General features: G+C 32.6%; 1 protein-coding gene across 4 annotated transcripts; it reads left to right on the top strand.

The window, feature by feature from the left end:
• The first annotated feature begins 333 nt into the window (after positions 1–333).
• On the top strand, positions 334–19,782 carry LOC110029533 (CLK4-associating serine/arginine rich protein). 4 transcript variants are annotated; one of them, XM_020731864.1, is made up of 13 exons: positions 334–684; positions 7,794–7,832; positions 7,909–8,057; positions 8,250–8,325; positions 12,446–12,743; positions 13,076–13,182; positions 14,013–14,060; positions 14,153–14,365; positions 16,926–17,024; positions 18,012–18,139; positions 18,472–18,622; positions 18,728–18,829; positions 19,529–19,782. In XM_020731864.1, exons 1-13 carry the CDS (start codon positions 488–490, stop codon positions 19,551–19,553), a joined length of 1,632 nt encoding a protein of 543 aa, XP_020587523.1. In that variant the 5' UTR covers positions 334–487; the 3' UTR covers positions 19,554–19,782. The 4 variants fall into 4 exon arrangements, with proteins under 4 accessions (XP_020587523.1, XP_020587521.1, XP_020587524.1 ...); XM_020731862.1 differs by having other exon boundaries at positions 335–684; positions 18,725–18,829; XM_020731865.1 differs by having other exon boundaries at positions 335–684; positions 14,162–14,365; positions 18,725–18,829; positions 19,529–19,781.
• Positions 19,783–20,323: the final 541 nt, after the last annotated feature.

Below are 20,323 nucleotides of genomic sequence, written 5' to 3'. Positions count from 1 at the left end.
ATTTTCGAGTCGATTTCGAGCCATGCACAAATTGGCTCGAATTGACTCTAGATCAGCTCGAAGTATTTTATATTTATAAAAATTACATATAATACTATATAAAATCGAATATAATAAGATATCAGAAGATTTTTAACTGGAACGAGTCCAAATAACTCATTTCAAGCTAGCTTATTTTGATTTCAAGTAGATTTCGAGCTGGAACCGATTCAAATAACTCAAATTTGAGGACCACATTTCAGTTTCAAATCCAACTGACTCGTATTCTAACATAACAGAGTCACGAACCGATTCCCACACGCGCTCAATCTATTCGACGCCTTAAACAGCTCCCGACGACTGTTAAATAGTTCCATCGGCCTTTCCAGCGAGCGATAAGGATCGCGAATTCCATAGTGAATCCTCGACGAAAATTTTAGGGTTAGGGTTTCTCCATGTACATTAGTGATTTTTAGCTAGAGGTTTGGGAAGACGTGGAAGAACAGAGATGTGGCACGAGGCCAGGAGGTCGGAGAGAAAGGTCAACGATCTGATGGACGCCGCCCGTCGGCGAGCGCAGCGGCGAGCAGTTTTTCTCGCCAAGAGGCGCGGCGACCCTCAGCAGCTGCTTCAGGTCATCGGATCACGGTGCCGCGTCCACCGCGACGAAGGACTCTATCAGGCCACTCAGGACCAGCAGGGCCTGTATATTCTCGCCTCTTTCTTAGTTAATGATTTCTGTGGCTTACATTGTTTGACGTTTCGTTCTGTCTTCCTAATGGTTTTGACAACGCTTATAATAGTGATGTTTCTGTCTTCCTAATGGTTTTGACAACGCTTATAATTGAGTTATCTTGTAGTGATGGGATCGAGGGATCATTGTTGTTATATTCGAATACTTACATTGTTCTTAATTTGTGCACGCCGGGCATTTCGAAGACAGATGTAGAGGGAGAATCCCAACTTTAAATGGCATCAGAGAAGAGTTATGGATGATTTGATGATAATGTACATTTGTTGAATTGAATGTAAAACAGTTGGGTTGCAGTTGGCGTTATGTTGATCTATAATATCTACTATTAACATAAACAAATGGTTTTATCGTGCTTTATTTAACTATTTTTATCTGGTTACTATTCCTTGTTGTTATTTTTATTCCTTTTTATGATTTTTTTTCATATTATTGTATGTGACAGCTTTTAAGTAGTTATAAACATTATTGTGAGCTATCTGGGAGGATCTATGTTTCTTATTGTCGAATGGATTTAAAATCGTGTTTGTTATTGTTGCATTCCTAATTGGTCTATCTAGCTTGGTGGAAAGTATCATGAAAGGTTCTTGTGCAATTGTAGTTGAAGCAAGAGGTCAATACATCTAAAAGTGAAAAGGCAATATGAGACTCACTGCATGGCATGTTCTAGCTTCAAGAAGCATCTTAGTCTTCAAATAAATTCTCTTAAAAGAGTGAAAAGGATATGCATTTTGAACTTAAAATTATGGTTACAAACCGAGAGGGAAATTGATTGGTTCTTATAAAAAAATCCATTAAGATCAGTACGTATTGAGGCATGCATGGATCCTAAGGCAAACATTGATTTTAATGTACCAATGAGATTACTAACTAGCAAAAGATACCATGGTTTGGCCTTGTTTGAGTCTTCTCCTTCCTCTTGTAAGGTTCTACATTCCTTAGCACCTTTTGTTTTATTCCAGCTTATTAGTAGTGGTTTGTGCACCAACAAACTACTAATGTCCGGGCTTTAAGTAGGTAAACTCATAGATTGTCTAAATTTTTATTAAGAAGCATACTGCTAATAGCAGAAAACTCAAGAATCCATTACTTCTAATAATTGATTGGAAGGTTATGCCTTTAACCTTTAACCAGTGCTTGCAGGCATTGCAGCATAAGGGAGATGATTTTCATCTTCACCGCATCTTAGTGAAGTCCCTTTTTGAAAATTTGTCATGTTAAGTCGTTAAACTTATTATTGATTCTACTTGTTTTTGAACATAATTGATTTTGGCATTTTGGCCTCTTTAATGGATCACTAGAGCTTTGTAGGAGTGCTTGGTACTTGGGACATCATTATATATGCTGAGGGTTCACATTTTACCTTTGCCTAAGCGTGTTAACCAAGTCAATCTCATCGATAAATGACAGGGCTGACTGTACTATTTGCTAATAGAGTTTGATAATGAACTTGCGCTATATCACAGACAAGACACTTCGCAGCTTGGAAGGAGAGCAAGCAACTTTGACCCCTCTTTCCAGTTGTGGAACTTTGGCAGTGAGCATACTTGCCATTCCTCCTTTTTTTTAGGGAACTTGGGCAGAAAATAGGCATATTAGGCTTTCTTTGGCCATGATGGGCATCACAAATTGCTTATTCTCTTGACCTTTGGAGGTTTCACTTGTGGGCACAAATCTGCCAAGGAGCATTTATCTTTTGTCTTCAATTGCATTTTCACTAAATTTATTTTGAGCTTATGAATTTCCATCATTAGAACTACTTACCAGCCTCAGAGATGTATCTAGCACCTAAACAATACTTTTTAGGTATTCATAAATCTTTAATTTGTAACTATATTCAGTTTTTTTAGTTTCGTCCTGATTAATTGGTGAACCATTCAAGTGAACACGAAAAATATAACTTAAACTGCAATTACTCTTTAAACTTTACTACTACAAATTGTTTATTATTAATAATAATTCATTAGACACTTGTTGTAATAAAAAATTAAACTAGGCTAATTGTCATACTTATTAGCTACTTCATTAGTTTTAAAATTTTGCACTACGATCAATTTTAAGGAAGCTTGAAGTCTTGTAAAGGGCAGCTCGAGTGTAAAGCTTTTGATGATTGATGTAGATATTGGGGAATGAAAGAATGAGATTTATTAATTAAGTCAAGAGACAAGAGGCATAAAGGCTCTGATAAAATTTGTTGTACTAAAAGTGAAAATATTAAGTGTATTTTGGCAGTTACACCGACAAAGTGTTAAAAGATATAAAATTCTATTATGAGAAATATTAAGTGCATTTAAAAGAAGTGATTATTTTTGAAGAAAATATTGAATAAAATAGGAAGGTTTATTATTGCTTAATCCAATAATGAAGTGGGGTTAACCTTGAAAAAGGTGCATATTGGTAAAGTTTTTGGTTCGCATTTGATACTTGTTGAGGTTTGAACATTTATGGGGTATAATATAGTGGTTTGGCTAAAAAAGTCATTTAAATGAAAACTTAAACATTAAGAGGGTACTAGCTGATTGGAAGAAGTATTTTGGTGTCAATATGAAGAACAAAGGAGATGTTTAAAATTGTGCTAGTGCGTAGGAATCAAATTTTTGAGTCAAAGTTTGAAGCAACAAAAGTGTAATGGAATTGTATGATTTTCTATCTCATTCTTGGTTTCTTAGTTTCAACCTTTGCTATGTTGAAAGAAAAATAAGGTCACCACACTAATTCTTGTATTCATAATAAATAGACGATCTTAACATAATTTTTATTGATATTGAGATGACATAATTGAATTGAGAGCTTGATGTGCATCAAAAAACAAATTTGTGTTAAGAGACATGTTGAAGTAGTTGACAATATGAACAAAAAAATGTATTGAATATTGTTAAAGTAATGTGGAGTGATCAAAGAGTATTAATTACAATAAACTTATATTAATGATGAACGTTATATTTGTATTTGTGTATGATTTTTTTTTGTTTTTTTATTTTTTTTAAGGAGATCCTTATAGAAGATATTGTAAGTTAGATGTCTTTCTGTATATTAATTGCATGTGACAGTTTTGGTTGGTTGGAAATATATTAAAATTAGCAAGTTATAACAAATAAAAAAATATTTAAACAATTAGGGGGTTAGAATTAGCATTTAAAGGTCCAATATATGGTACATAATTTTATCTGACATGATAGTGACTATTATCAATCAATGATATTAGAAGTTAAATTAAAAATTAGGTTTGATATGTTTTATTTACTTGGATCTATTAGAAAAACGAGGATATAGACGAGAATATTGTTTCTAATGTTAAGCTTCAACAGTTACATCGACAAAGTGTTTCAATAGTATTTTGCAATACGATAATTTCATGGAGACTTCTATAAATTTAATAAAACAATATAATTATAAAGACAATGTTTTTTGGACCTGAGTCTTATGTAGAAATAAGTCATTTGATAGCTAAAATGAGCATCACATAAATGAGAAGATTAATATGTATGCGTGAAAAACAAGGAATAAGAAGTCAGTGATTGATTATATTGGATAGATCGTTGCAAGCCCTTCTATCAAATATTAGATATTTGAAAGTAAACTCGAGATTCATTTGATCACTTGTAGATGGAAACATGCTCTAGAAAGTTATGGTTTTGTTTACACTCATTCTGAATGCCAACAATGAACATTTCACGTAGATTTTTATGGTGCATGCGAAATTGAATTGATTTCCATTTACATTGAACGAGATTATATAATCTTGACTATTCATTTTTTTTAATCATGCTTTCTAGCTTCAAGAAAACAAATGAGCCCTTAGATGGTTTGAGCGCTTATAATAAAGGGTAGAAAATGTATCCATTAGATGGATAGATAAATTCAATATTGAAGATTAAGAGGGTAAGATCAAGGTTATATGGTTGTTAAAAATATTTGTCTAGAATAATTTTGATGCCTTAAGTGCCCTCAATAAGAGTGAATCAAAATGAAAATTTGTAAATCCAACTCCAAATAATGGGGAAATTGTTGCTGATAATGATGATTTCCTCTTGTACCAAGTGAATTTTGATTATGAAAGAATAGTGGATTAAATGGGTAATTGTAATTGTCAAATTTGATAAATTTAATGGACACTTTTATTGTTTTACAATATTATATTTCAAATCCAAATGTGTATGGTGAGTTTTTTAAGTAAACAAGACCAAGATTTTAGATTTTTGGCTATTTTTTATTGGTCTTAGCGAAGCGAGTCAAAGCGGCACAAAATTTTTATTTTTTTATCTTTTATTCATATGAAGTTTTTTTTTTTTTACTTCTCCAATTTTTACATCAGGTATCGACTTTAAGCCAATATTTTTTTTGCTTTAGTTGTAGATGCTCTTACTAGAACTTTATAGGCGGATGTACCTTTGTTTATGCTTTCGTTGATGATATCCTTCTTGTGGATAAGACTAGATAATTAGTTCCAGAAAACTTAAGTTATGGAGATCGACATTAGATTCTAAAGGCCTTCCTTTCAGTAGATTTAAAACTGACTATATGGAATATAATTTTAGTAGTAGTAGATCTTTTGATAGGACTGTAACAATGGTTGACCAAATCATTAAGAAGTGTGAATGTTTTAGATATCTCTGGCCCATTGTTCAAAGTGATGGTGATATATATATGGGGTCTTTATTTCAATTGGGACGGTTGAAGTGGAGGAATGCATTGGGCCTATTGTGTGATATAAAAGTATCGCCTAGACTTAAATGAAATTTTCATAAGATAGTGGTGAGATTGACAATGCTTTATGGTGCAGAATATTGACCTATAATGTTGAATTGACCTATAAAAGAGAAGCATAAAACTAAGTTAAGTGTTGCTGAGATGAGAATGCTTAGGTGGATGAGTGACTTGACACTTAGAGAAAAAATGCAAAATGAATGTATTTGTGAAAGATTTAGTGTAGTAGTGGCAAACAAGATTAGTGAGAGCCGTCTTAGATGGTTTGGTCACATTAAACGACGACTATTTGATGATCCGGTCAGGAGAGTAGATGTTTTAGGTTGAAATTATGTTAAGAAAGATATAGGTAGACGTAAAAAGACTCGAGCATGTTGTATAAAAAAATGATCTTAATTTATTATAATTAAATGAAAATATCACATTCAATAGGACTCAACAAAGAAAAGGGATTCATGTAGCTGACCCCACTTAGTGGGATAAACACTTGTTGTTGTTGTTGTAGTTGTTCTCCAATTTTGGATGGCATTAACAGTCTAAGGTTATTAGCATCCATTTTTTGTGCTTTCTAACTTAAAGGCTTAGTTTGTTTGTGTGGAATTTAGTTCTAGAGGTGAGCCGGATTAAAGTGAGATAGTGTTCTACTTGTTTATTTTGTTGAAATTTATTAGTGACTCATTATTATTGTTTGTTTGAGCTATGGTGCGATTTATTTTATCCACCCTCACTTTAATTTTTATTATTTTAGTGTTATCACCACCCAAAGTAATGTTTCATTCCATCATCTTATTAATTAAGTGATTAAAAACAAAAGCCAAAATTGATGGTTACTTCTTGGCACTGACCAATGGGACTCACTTCTCAAGAGTGGGAATTCAATTATTAGATTTAAATGAAAATATCATACTCAATAGGACACAACAGAGAAAAAGGTCTTCCACTTAGTGGGATAAAGGCTTGTTGATGTTCTTGTTGTAGTTGCTCTCCAAATTTGGATGGCATTAACATTCTAGGGTTATTAGCATCCATTTTTTGTGCTTTCTAACTGTAAGGCTTTGTTTGTTTGTTTGTTTGTTTGGAATTTAGTTCTAGAACTGAGCCGGATTGAAATGAGATCTACTTGTTTATTTTAGTGAAATTTATTTGTGAACTCATTATTATTGTTTTTTGAGCTATGGTGCGATTTATTTTATCCTCACGTTAATTTTTATTATTTTATTGTTATCACCACTCTAAGTAATGTTTCATTCGATTGTTCTATTAATTAATATTATTTTACTGTGATTAAAAACAAAAGACAAAATTGAAGGTTACTTCCGGGCTCTGAACAATGGACTTACTTCTCAGGAGTGGGAATTAATTTCAATCTAGTTTAAGCCAAACAAATATATGAACTAAATTTGGAAGTGATCCAATCACTTTTCAACGCTTAAGTTGAAACGAATAGGGCAATATCTACTAATTTTTAATACCCCCAATTTTTCTATGCTGCTCTTGCATCAACCTGGTTGTGACGTTTTTTTTTTCTGGGAAAATTTACATACATACCACTTAATTCCTATGTATTTAGATATCTAACACCTAGATTTGAATTGCGACACACATGTGTTCTTATTTATGCATGTAAATCTGTATTTCACTTGTTAAAAGTTAATATGGTGGTATTTTTGGCGTGATATGAAAGATTTGGGTGGTGTAAACATAAAAAGTAAAGTTTTGGTGTTAGATATGTACATATGAGGAATATGTAAACGCTCCATAAAAAGTAAAGTTTTGGTGTTAGATATGTAAATATGAGGAATATGTAAACGCTCCTTTTTTTTTCTGTTTAATACAGCTGTGCCTTTGATTTGAACATTGCCTCTCCTTTGAAAACCAATTTACTGGTTTTCTCTCCTCTGGCCCATGATGGATTATGCGTTGGATTATCTCTGTACTGACTCAACTTCCTTATATAGAACATTTTAGACAGATTGGATCATAATTTTAGATGCTGATATATAACTTAGTATCTATTTCATGGGTTAGGTGAAGATTGAGTGGTATAAGATGGTAGTTGCTATTGATACATAAAATTTGAAAAAGTAATAAATCAGGCTCAACTTAAGCAAGAAATCATACTTATTAAAGACAATCATATTTTTACTTATTTTATTGAAACTATAGAAGTTAGGTGACAAATTTTAATCTTTTGTAAATTTAAAACATCTTCTCTTGAATTAATTAAACTTATATAGTGCAGTTCTACTTATCATATGGGAAATTTAAACATGATTTGGTGTGTTCTAACTGTGATATTATCCTGATTCAGCATTGGCACTTTTATGCATGTTGCTTATTACATTTCCATTTGTAGGATTCCTTGGAATGGGAAGCAGGACATTTTGATTGACAGGTGGTTACTTCGACTTGTATACTTATCATAAAGTTGGTTGTTCCTGTCCACTAACAGATTGCTTCTTGTTTGGAAGGTTTGATGGCCGTGCACTTCTGGATTACATACGTGATTCTAGCTCTCGACCCTTTCGAGCACAGGAAAAATCTGAAGAAGAAGAAGAACTAGAAGAGTTTGTTAATTTTGAGCGTTACTGGGATTTAATTAAGCACCGACGTAGAGGATGTCGGTACTTTTTTTTTATTTTTGTTTATCTATTGTAGTATATACAAGATTTGTTTTCTTGTGCGATCTCTGTTTGAATTATTTGTATTTTTCTACACTGTATGGTCCTTTATGTATGATTGGAATTGGCATTCTAATTCTAACTTTGTATGCTGTGCCTTTATGTGCATACAACATTATACCTCTCAACAGATACTGATGAAGAGGCCCTCCACCATGTTGTTGAAGAATTGGAGGCAAAGTCTACCCCTTCCTTCACCTTAGAAAGGTTCATTTTTTCCTTAATTCCAAGCACTGTAGTGAAATTAAACAAATCATTGCTGCGTTGGTTCATGCTTTATATTCACTTTCTTTTCTATTCTTTATTAGTCAAATTATGAGGGAGTGAAAAAGACGCATCTATTTGAAGTGGAACTACCATAAAATTTTGAAGTTGTTACTATACTGAAAAAAACATCTTTCTATTTTTCATAAGAATGTTTTATCATGTGCCAAAGTGCCCGACGAGGTGGCAAAAGAGGAAATTTGTGCTTATATGAACAAAGCGAACAAGTTAATGCATTTGACATTAATAATTTGATGATAAAGTTGACATTGGATCTTATTGTAGTGGGCCTATTGGCAAAATTTTATTTTCTTCTTTGCCACAAATGTCTAATAAAGTTGCAAGGGGGGCCTATAGACCAATATATGATAAATGTGGAGTATGACAAAGACAATAGTAATGTATGGACATTAATAGATTCTTCTATGTAAATGTAATTTTTTTTTGAAATTTACATATGTACCCCACAATTCTTATTTATTTACACATCTAATACTTAAAAGTTTAATATTTACTTTCATGACACTTTTGTGTCATAAACCTATTAACTTTTAAAAGCTAGTAAATGTGATAATTTTTATGTGGTTTTAAAATTTTTAGTGTTATGCATGTAAATATGAAAGTTTAAGAGTTAGATATAAAATATATAAGAATTATGGGTATGTATGTAAATGACTTTCTCTTAATGTGGCAACTTCCCATCTTATGTCAACATGATTCACTCCATGGCTTCCTATGATTAGGACTTTAACCTTCATTCATGTATGAGCTCAGACTTGGATATGAAGGAGGAATTGAGTAGTATTGAGAAATTTATTGAGAAGATCAAGAGAACTTGACCTTAGATTTTAGCCGCAGTCATATCTGATTGTTGGTGTGATATTAATCTAAAAGTTTGCTTAATTAATAATTTTACTAAATTATTGTTTTTTATTTTTAATTTCAAATAATGTTCTTAATAGTTTTTATTGATTGGGACCTGGAAGATGATTGAGATTGAAGATGAAGAGAAAGATTGGGAGAATATGGCACATTTGAGGACGAGAGGAGAGAAACCAGTTCATTATAATGATGATTATATTGAAGAGCTATAAGTGATGAGAATGGTGTAGACTTTTGAATTTATAAATTCTAATCTTAGCGTCATTGACTATTCATTAATGTTGATTTGGGAATTTGAGAGGCTTATTATTATGATCATTCTTAACATTTTTTTTACTTCAATATTTTATTTTTATGTTAGTATGGTTTTGTATATATTTTTATTAATTTAATGTATTTAATTTTGAGGATTACACATGAAAATGACTCGAGGCTTATACCCCGAATCATGGACATAAAACTTGTCAATATACCAAATTGGGCCATTTCAAACATTGGGATATATAAACCTAGTAATGTGACCATTTTCGGTGAACATACATGTTAACTTGGATTCCCAATTATTGGCTGGATTGTTGTGATCGTAACTAAGCTCCGAGAAGATTGTGATGATTAATTTTCTTGCTGGCAGTATTTCATGCAGCACATTCTGTTGTCTATCAGCTTCATATTTTGTTACTATTTTCTACCTATAAATATCAGTTGCCTTTTATCATTCTATGTTGTTTAGCCTTTTCCCTGTCAATTTCTAATGCATGATCATACCATTATAGTGTAGCATTTTTGTAAGAACCTGATATCTAACATCTATGAATCAACCATTGTTTCAGTTAATTATATGAGTGAAAATAACTGATGTAAAAATATCATTTCATATATAATTTGTTAGATGTGAATGTTGGTGATGGCTGAATGCTAGTTTTCGAGTGTGTTTGCCAGGAAATGCTACTAATTCACATATAATGAAAGCTAATGGTAAAAAAATTAGGGGCATTTACATACATAGCACACAATTCTTATGTATTTACATATCTCACACCTGAACTTTTATATTTACGCACATAGTACTCAAATCTTCAATTCACATAAAAAAAATGACATTATTAACACCTTTTAAAAGTGAAATGCACTTTTTCATGTATAGAGTTAAAGCACCAAAGTGCTATGTATGTAAATATGAAAGTTTCGGTGTGAGATATGTAAATACATAAGAATTATGTGCCTAAGTATGTAAATTTCCCAAAATTTATTGATAGTTTGCTTGTATTTGAGGCCACTTCAATGATATTGTTTAAATGTTTTAAATTCAAGCTAGAGGTGGAATGCTATAGGATCTTTTAGCAAGGCATTATCAGAATGAATTTTCTTTAATGTCTTTGGTGTCTGTATCATGTGTTTTGCAGCTGATTTACATGGATTTTTTATCTCTGCAAGTGAAGGGATATTAGACTCTGATTGAGTTGAAACTGTCATAGTAGTTTTATGCTACGATATTGCGTTATTTATGCTCTCTTTAAGCTACTTGGATTGATGTAATGTAGAATATGAGGAAGGAAAGTTGGATCTTTGATTCTCAAAGTTTTCATCTCCTCCCAATTGCCTTCTAAATATGAAAGTTTCGGTGTGAGATTGCATTTACATACATACCTCTCAATTCTTATGTATTTACATATCAAACACCTAAATTTCAATTTTTGCATAGTGTGTCCTGACCTATGCATGAAAAGGTGTATTTTACTCTTAAAAGTTAGTATGGTGGTATATTTTATGTGACATGAAAGATTTTGGTGGTATAAATGTAAAAAGTGAAGTATAGGTTTTAGATATGTAAATTCAGAGGAATTGGGTGGTATGCATTCAAATACTCTTTTTATTAATATTATGGTAAATTCTTAAATGTCGTCTACTCTGTTCTGGTCAAACTTTACATTCGGTTTAAATGGTTGTCCGCCAGTACTTGAAACCAAAGGGCAACCGACTTGCTTGATTTTTCATTGATGGGAAATTGTTTATACAGCTTGTCTAGCAACTATATGCATCTGTAGCACTCGTTCTTACTCATTGGGCGGATGAAATGCAGAACAAACGGAAGGAATAGAATAATTTTATGTTTTTTAATATAAATTTTGATGACCTATCAAATTTATTACGGGCCACATTACTTTTTATTTCATATTTTTTTATTTTTCTTACATTTCAGTAGCTAGTATGTAAAAGTGTACTTGTTCCTACTTCTCTGAGCTGATGCTGGCTTTTTCAGCCTTCCTAGATAGTTGCGGCACTTATTATTTATCAGATGGGGGCATTCACATATCTAACTCCTAAACTTTCATATTTTGCTTAACACTCAAAACTTTAAAATTATATTAAAAATACCACCATTTTTAACTTTTTAAGAGTAATGTACATCTTGTTCATGTGGATTTATGATACCAAAGCATTATAAATGTATAAATATCAAACTTTAGATGTTAGACATGTAAAATCATAAGAATTGTTCGGTATGTATGTAAATTTCCCCTATCAGATTTAGTGTTTATCATATCCTTGAGTGGTATCTTAGGATGAGCTATGTTATTGCATCATCATATGAGCCAGTATTTATTTCTTCAGCATTTAGGAAATTTCTATTGATATATAGTGGTTCTATGTAGTACCAAATTTTTTGAAATTCGAAGTTTAACTTTGTCTCCGAAATTTCGGTTGTGTTTCAGTGCTTATTTTGAGCCAGTACATGTATTTCTTCAATTTATGCGACTATAGAACGGTGATCATACCCATCCATTATTCAGTACATATATTACTTTAAGTTACGTGATTATACAATAGTACTCATAATTTTGTACTTTTGTACTGTATGGAAAACTAGGTTCAAATTTGCAATTTCGAATGTTTATATAAAACTCGATACATTGTTTCTTTTTTACCTTTTTTGGCAGGGTGTTATGTTAATGAAAAAAATTTAAAATCCAAATAATTGGTTTTATCATGAGTTGATATTTATAGAATGATTTTATTTTATGAGCTAATAATCAATATGGTAAGTTATGTGTGTCGCAGAACCTATAAATCACAAAAGTTTACTTACTCTAATGACTGGAAATGGTTTTTTGACCAAAGTTGTAAATATAAATGTTTCCTTTTTTTTTTTTCCTTTTTCTTAATCGTGTCATTCTTACAGGACACATTCATCGCAACCTACGGCAAGCAAAGGTTCTTATTCGCAGGTAGGATTCTCCTATAATAAAACAGAAGGCTATGAGGAACCCAATGGCATTGATAGCGATGAAGATGACGAAGATGATGAAGATGATGATGATGAGAAGGATGTTAGTAGTGATGAAAGCAATGATGAAGGAATGGAGCTTATTGCAAAAGAGTTTGGTATCAAGAGGTATAATTGGCTTGTTTATATGGACAAAAAAACAAAGGAAGAAGAGAAAAGACAAAAAGAAGTAATAAGAGGGGATCCATCTATTGTAAGTTGCTCTGGGTTTTTAAATCCTTATAGGTGCCTTTACATACATAGCGCACAACTCTAATTTATTTACTTAATTCACACCTAAACTTTCATATTTACACATAACGCTAAGTCTTTAATTCGCATAATAGGTATTACTATTGCCACTTTTTGAAAGTGGAATACAGCTTTTTCATGCATAGGTTTAAAGCACCAAAGTGCCTTGTATGTTAATATCAACGTTTGGGTGTGAGATATGTAAATACATAAGAATTGTGTGTTAGGTATGTAAATTTCTCATCCTCATTATGCTTTTAGTGCATCGTGTACCGAACACTTTAATATTTACAGAGGAAATTAAGCCGGAAGGAAAGAAGGAAAGTTTCGCAGATGGAAAGGGAAAAGGAAAGAGAAGCCGCACGCATTCTAGGAAGAGCACCATATCATGATCCATACAGGTACTATATCCAACTTATGATGTTTAGGAAGATTTACATATATAACACTCAATTCTTAGGTAACTACGTATCTAACACCCATACTTGAATTTCTTACATACACTCCACCTTACCTGTGCATGAAAAGGTGTATTTCATTTCTAAAAGTTAAAATAGTGGTATTTTTTTATGTGATATGAAAGATTTGAGTGATATAAATGTAGAAGGTAAAGTTTAGGTTTTAGACATGTGGATACATAGGAATTGGGTTGTATGTATGTAAGTGCCCCATTATTTTATGGCTCATTTTTTACACACATTTATTTAAATTTTTGGGCATTTACATGCGTGTCACGCAATTCTTATGTATTTACATATCTAACATCTAAACTTTCATTTTTACATGTGTAGCATTCAAACTTTGACATCACCTCAAGAATACCTCTATTAATAATTTTTTAAAAGTGAAATACAGCATTTCATGCATAGTTTTATAACACCAAGGGGTTATAAATGTAAATATTAAATTTTAGGTGTTAAATATGTATGTAAATTTTCTTTAGGGGCATGTCATACAGATCACACAATTCTTATGTATTTACATATCTAACATGTAAACATTCATATTTGCAAGCATACCACTCAAACCTTGAACATTACATAAAAAAAATACCACTATCACTATTTTTTAAAAAGTAAAGTACACATTTTCATTATCACGCCAAGGTGTTATAAGTGTAAATATCAAACTTTGGGTGTTAGGTATATAAATACATAAAAACTTTGTGGTATGTATGTAAATTTCCTTTTCCTTCAATATTAACTTTCCTTGATATGAGTATCTATTGCAGGGAGTCTCGGCGAAGTCCCACCTATGAAGCATATCCTTACTCTCGAAGGTATATGCTAAGATTATATCATTAACGATCCTTGCAGATTATACGATGCTATCTTTTCGGAGACAAGGCCTCATCTCTGTTATCTGTTTTAGCAGATCTAGATCTCGTTCTCGTTCTCGTTCGCCTTCATACTCAAGAAGACATGACAGAGGAGTACATTCAGACGACAGCCATCATAGAAGCAAACCAAAGCCTCCAAAAATTGAGTACATTACGGAGTTTGGGGGCCCCCCTGACACGAATGATCGAAAAGTTGGAGCAGTTTCTCCACCATCATCTCCATTAAAAGATGATTCACTGAACCGGTCGGAGCACTCAACCTTTAATACTTGCAAAGATAGATTGGGCCATCTTTACTCTGCTACAGCTTATTCTGGCGGTGTTCTGATTTCTTAGAGACTTATACTGGGCGTTGAAGTCACAGAATTAGGACTTCAAGTAGAAGATGGCGAAAATTTAGGAGGGGAATATAATTGCAATAAATTTTCTCAATTATAGGGGTTGGTTCAAGAGCCACCTCAAACCACCCCATGCATGGTTCCACCACTAGGTTTATTTTTAGGGGCATTTACATACATAGCACACAATTCTTATGTTTTTACTTACCGCTCAACTAAAATTTCATATTTACACACAACACTTAATTCATAGGTTTAAGTGCTATGCATGCTAGAGTGTAAATTTAGGAGGGGAAGTGTATGGTTGCAATAGATTTTCTTAGTTATAGGGGTTGGTGCAAGTGCCACCTCAAACCACCCCATGGTTCTACCACCAGGTTTATTTTTAGGGGCATTCACTTACATAGCACACAATTCTTATGTATTTTCATGCCTCAGCTAAAATTTCATATTTACACTCATAACGCTCAAATCTTCGACATCACATAAAAAATAGCACTATTACCTCTTCTTAAAAGTGAAATATACATTTTCATATATAGGTTTAAATCACGAAAGTGCTATGTATGTAAATTTGAAATTTTAGGGTTTGGGATAGGTAAATACACAAGAAGTATGGGCAACGTATTTAAATTTCCTGTGTTTTTAATGATAGCCATGGGCATGGTTTACGACGTTTTGGGTTTCTTTTTAGGAGTGTACAATTAAGTGTAGGTTTCTTGGTGGTAAGCGACGGTGTCAAGTTGGGGGAAAAATTTTCTATCCAGAATCTAGACGTAGCTCTACGTGCGGACTCTTAGTAATATACCACTATGTGTGTCATATTAGACCCACCTAAAAAAATATTAAAGTGGAACCGCGGACTCCGCAATAACACCAAAATAACTTCTGCGAAGTTATTTCGGGGTTATTAAAGTGAAATATATAGATTTATCTTCAATAACCTTGAAATAACATCTGTGGTGTTATTTTGGGGGGTTATTTCTTGGTTATTGAAGTGAAATATATAAGTTTCTCTTCAATAACTCCGAAATAATCCTGAAATAACCTCCGTGGTGTTATTTCAGTGTTAATGAAGTGGAACCGCGGAGTTTATTTCGGAGTTATTATCAGTGTTAATGAAGTGGAACCGCGGAGTTTATTTCGGAGTTATTAAAGTGAAATATATATGTTTCTCTTCAATAACCCCGAAATAATCTTCGCGGTTCCATTTCAATAACCAAAAATAACTTCCGTGATGTAGCACAATGGTTATTGAAGTGGAACTGTGGAGGTTATTTCGGGATTATTAAATAGAAATATATTTATTCCATTTTAATAACCCCGAAATAACCTCCGCGGTTCCACTTGATTAATTCCGAAATAACCTCCTCGGTGTTATTTCGGAGTTAATGAAGTGGAACCGCGTTATTTCGGGATTATTAAATAGAAATATATTTATTCTATTTTAATAACCCCGAAATAACCTCTGCGGTTCCACTTCATTAATTCCGAAATAACCTCCTCGGTATTATTTCGGGGTTAATGAAGTGGAACCGCGGAGTTTATTTTGGGGTTATTAAAGTGGAATATATATGTTTCTCTTCAATAACCTCGAAATAACCTCCGCGGTTCCACTTCAATAACCCCGAAATAACATTCGCGATGTACACACATGGCGACATATTATTAAAGTCCGCACGTAGAGCTACGTCCGGAGTTCAAACATAAATTATTGATGGTTATGGCCCTCGTGTATGGCATATTTTGGGTTTCTTTTTGGGAATGGGAGTACAGTTAAGTGTAGGTTCCTTGGTGGTGAGGCAGGGTGTCAAGTTGGGGGTTGGTGAACATAAAAGCTGTGAATAGCTTCTTCTTTTATTCTTTAATATGCAGATGATCACCATTTTCTTCAGGGCGATTACATACATAGCACTAGAAACATTGCTATTTACAAAACTTTTATCCATTTTTCAAGTTTTCACACAAATATCAAGATTTGCATTAAATAACCAACCAATATTCTTTTTTGAGGCTTTTACATGCATGGCATCCAAAACTTTCATATTTACCTATCTCATATGTAAACTTTTATAATTATAAACATCATATAAAAAGTAGCACTCATTATCAAATTTTAATAGTCAAATCCATTTTTCATCCCTAGGTGAAATGCTATATTTGTAAAAATGAAAGTTCAGGTGTGAGATAGATAAATCCATAAGAATTCGGTGCTATGTGTGTTATTTCCCCTTTTTATTTTTACCAAATTCTGACTGTCTTGACCATGGCACATAAATGCATCCGTTTGGCAGTTTAGGAAAATCACCAAGATGCTAATTTTGTAAATAGCAATGTTTGGAGTGCTTTTTATGTAATTATCCCTTTTTCTTTTGACTAGAGGAATATGAGTTCCATGAGTTGCCTATATTGGCTTGCAAGTTATAATCACTGACATGTTTGTGTTTGATGTTTTTTACTATTTCAGATCATCTGGCAACCGTATACTCGAAGCACTGCATGTCGATCCCGCATCGGCTTTGTCCCTAGAAAATGATAAAAACCCGAAAATTTCCAGAAATGTGAGGTATTCAACCGACTTTTTTTTTATTTGGATTTGTTTGGGGTCACATTTCTTTTTGTTTTGCTTTTATTCTAAAACATATTTATTTATTGTATTTTTTGTATGTTTTTTTTTATTTTAAAAATAATTAGTTTGTTTTTAAAAACACTCAAAACATCTAAAATTTATTTTGAATCCTTTTAAAAACAACTAAACATATTTTATATATTTCAAGTAAAGATATAATCAAAATAAAATAAAAATCAAAAATCAAAAAGATCTCAAACGGCCCTCAGGAAACTGAGTTTTGGGTAGAATTGTGCTCTGTAATGTATCTGATTTTTGAACTCTTTGCAAGCCCGTTTATAAGCCATTCATTCTGTTTTAAATAGCAGAGTTAAATAGAGAAAGAAATCAGGTTTAATATGGACTTAAATTCGTTACAAATTTACTTGGGAATTGTTTGGAATCAATTTTACTCTTTTTTTTTTTTTAATTTTTGTTTTTTCTTTTATTTTTCAAAGCATGTTTTTTAGTGTTTTTTCCGTGTTTTAATTTTTTTTTTTTTGATTAAAAATTTCTCAAAGTATATTTTCTTCATTTTGAGTGTTTTTAAAACAATTAATTTTTTTAAATTACCAAATCTATTTTGTTTCAAATAATAAAATAAGCAAAATAAAATTAAAAAAACGGAAGATTTACAGACATACCACTTCATTCCTATGTATTTACATGCTTAACGCCTAACTTAAATTTTTACATGCATAATGGTGATAGTTTTGAAGTGATATGGAAGATTTGGGTAGTCTAAATGTAAAAAATCAGTTTAACTGTTAGATATGGAAGTACATAGGAATTGGGTGGTATATATGTAAATGAAAAATAAAAAATGAAAGTGAGCCCAAATGACCCATTAGCTTATTTGATTTATGTTTGTATGTTTCCATGAGTTTTATGATTATTGTTAATGTCAATTGCATTTTTTTTTTCTTTTTTTTCTTTTGCATCTAGCACCACTGGAATTGCAAAACTCACCAAGGCTGCTCCAGGGGGATCCCTGAAGGCCGAGCAGATTGAAAAGAAGGAAACACCTCAAGAACGGCTTAAAAGGATAATGAACAAACAACTGAATAAACAGAGTAAGAGATCTTAATCATCGTGCTATAATCCTTGTTCTCTTTTTGGAAGATTTACATACATACCACTCAATCATATGTATTTTACATATCTAACACGTAAACTTTACATATATGCCACCTTATGTATGCATGAAAATGTTTATTTCGCTTTTTAAATGTCAAATTAGTGGTATTTTTATGTGATATGAAAGATCCTGTTGGTATAAATGTAAAAAGTAAAGGTTAGGTGTTAGTTTGTAAATACATAGGAATCAGGTAGCTTGTATGTACATGCCACTTTCTTTTTTATGGAATTGATTTTTATATTAGTATACCCAAATGAATTTTAATAGTCAAGAAGGATTCTGCCGCTGAAATGGCAAAGAAGCGCGAGCAGGAACGACAAAGACTGGAAAAACTTGCTGAAACGAACAGATTAAGCCGCCACAGACGCCGTAGTCATAGCAGAAGCCGAAGCCGAAGCCGAAGTCGTTCCCCAGCAAGGTATTAATATATCTTTGCTCGCATGCAAAAAACATCACTTTAGTTTCATGGCCTGACCAGCTCAATTATTTGAAGTCTCTCCAATCTAATGTTTTGCTACAGAAGGCATCGTCGCAGCAGAAGCCATGGACGGAGCCGAAGCAGGAGCCCAAGGAGGCATTATTCTCGCTCTAGCTCTCGATCGCGATCGCCTTCTCGTTCGCCCAGGTGAGGCGATAATTAATCATTTTAAAGGGCATTTACATACCATCCAATTCCTATGTATTTACTTTTTATATATCTAATTTCTAAACTTTATACAGTTATACTATTTTAACTTTTAAGAAATGAAGTACACCTTTTCATGCATGCATAGGTTATGTGGCATAAAAATTAAAGTTTAGGTGTTAGATAGGGGTGTAAACAAATCAAGTCGAGCTCCAGCCGCCCTCGGCTTGAGCTTGAATTTGATTAATCTTATTGACTTCGAGCTCGAGGTCGTGCTTTCAAGTCTACGAGTTCCAGTTGGCTTGTTTATTATAAAAGGGGAAAATAATATTAATTTAAGATAGTTATTAAAAAAATGATAAAAGAATGAAGAATTAAGAGAGAGATAATAAGAAATGACTTAATATAAAATAGAAATATTATTCTTTAAACAATTTTAATACTTTAAAGATAAATTCTTCCAATTTAATATATTTTGAGTGTATTTTATATTATTATTTTTTTAAACGAGCCGACTCATGAGCTAATGAGTCGAGTCTGTGCTAGCTTGGCTTGTTAGCTCATCAAACTCAGTTCACGAGCCACTTGTCGAGGCTCACGAGTCGGCTTGACTCACTTACACCCCTAGAGTTAGATATTTTTATACTTAAGAATTGAGTGGTTAAAGTAATTAATTTAATGAATCTTTTTTATTTGTAGGGTGAGAAGTCGGTACAGATATTGAGTTGGCTTTCATAGGTGCAGCGGCGAGGACTCTTAAGGCTCTGTAATTAAGCTTAAGCAAAGTTTAGTGCGAGTATATTCTAATAAACCAGCATATTTTGCCAATTGAACTACCAGATTGCGCTTTTTTTTATTTATTTTTAATTTTTTTTTTTTTTTTGGAATTTGCAGTATGTTAATGGAAATATATGTAGCTATTGTTGAATTTTAATGCAGTTTGTATTAATTTGATTGGTGGTAGAAAGCCAGGTTTGTCTGTGTATGCTTCAACTCTTTTAAGATATTTTTATCTTGTTTTTATATATATTTTGATTTTTATTCTTGCCATATTATTAGTTAGATTTACATACATGCCCACGCAAAACATTTACATATTTCAAGCTCGAACTTTAATATTTACAAAAAAAAAACATGAAAAATATCTTATACCTCAAATATAGAACTTCGTCTGCTCCTCTCTCACAATCTTGTCATCTCCATCGCAGGGCAAAATGTTTCATTCGGACGTCAGCACGTCCGAACGACCAACCATCGAGCGTCTTGTCATCCGCCGATGAGGTGTATGTCGACGTGGAGCCGATGATTGGCAGTTCGACGCGCGGTGTCCTTATGGAATATTCTCACCCTTTCCTCGCCACGACCGGTACATATTCTTTTATAGTGTGTTCAAATTGTTAATTATCTTTGTATATTTATTTGATGATTTATCTCACTTCTCTTGAGATTCTTTCCTATACCCATTTTCCAAATTGATGGATTTATATATCTAGG

Source organism: Phalaenopsis equestris, unplaced genomic scaffold (assembly GCF_001263595.1).
Source record: "Phalaenopsis equestris unplaced genomic scaffold, ASM126359v1 Scaffold000589, whole genome shotgun sequence".
Lineage (NCBI taxonomy): Eukaryota > Viridiplantae > Streptophyta > Magnoliopsida > Asparagales > Orchidaceae > Phalaenopsis > Phalaenopsis equestris.
Note: the sequence above shows the minus strand (reverse complement) of the source record. Positions and strands in the feature narration are given on the sequence as shown.

Coding starts and splice junctions, on each gene's coding strand:
- LOC110029533 (XM_020731862.1), top strand. CDS start 488: ATGTGGCACGAGGCCAGGAGGTCGGAGAGAAAGGTCAACGATCTGATG. Junction 14,061..14,152: donor GCATATCCTTACTCTCGAAG/GTATATGCTAAG, acceptor TATCTGTTTTAG/CAGATCTAGATCTCGTTCTC. Junction 14,366..16,925: donor AAAGATGATTCACTGAACCG/GTCGGAGCACTC, acceptor TTACTATTTCAG/ATCATCTGGCAACCGTATAC.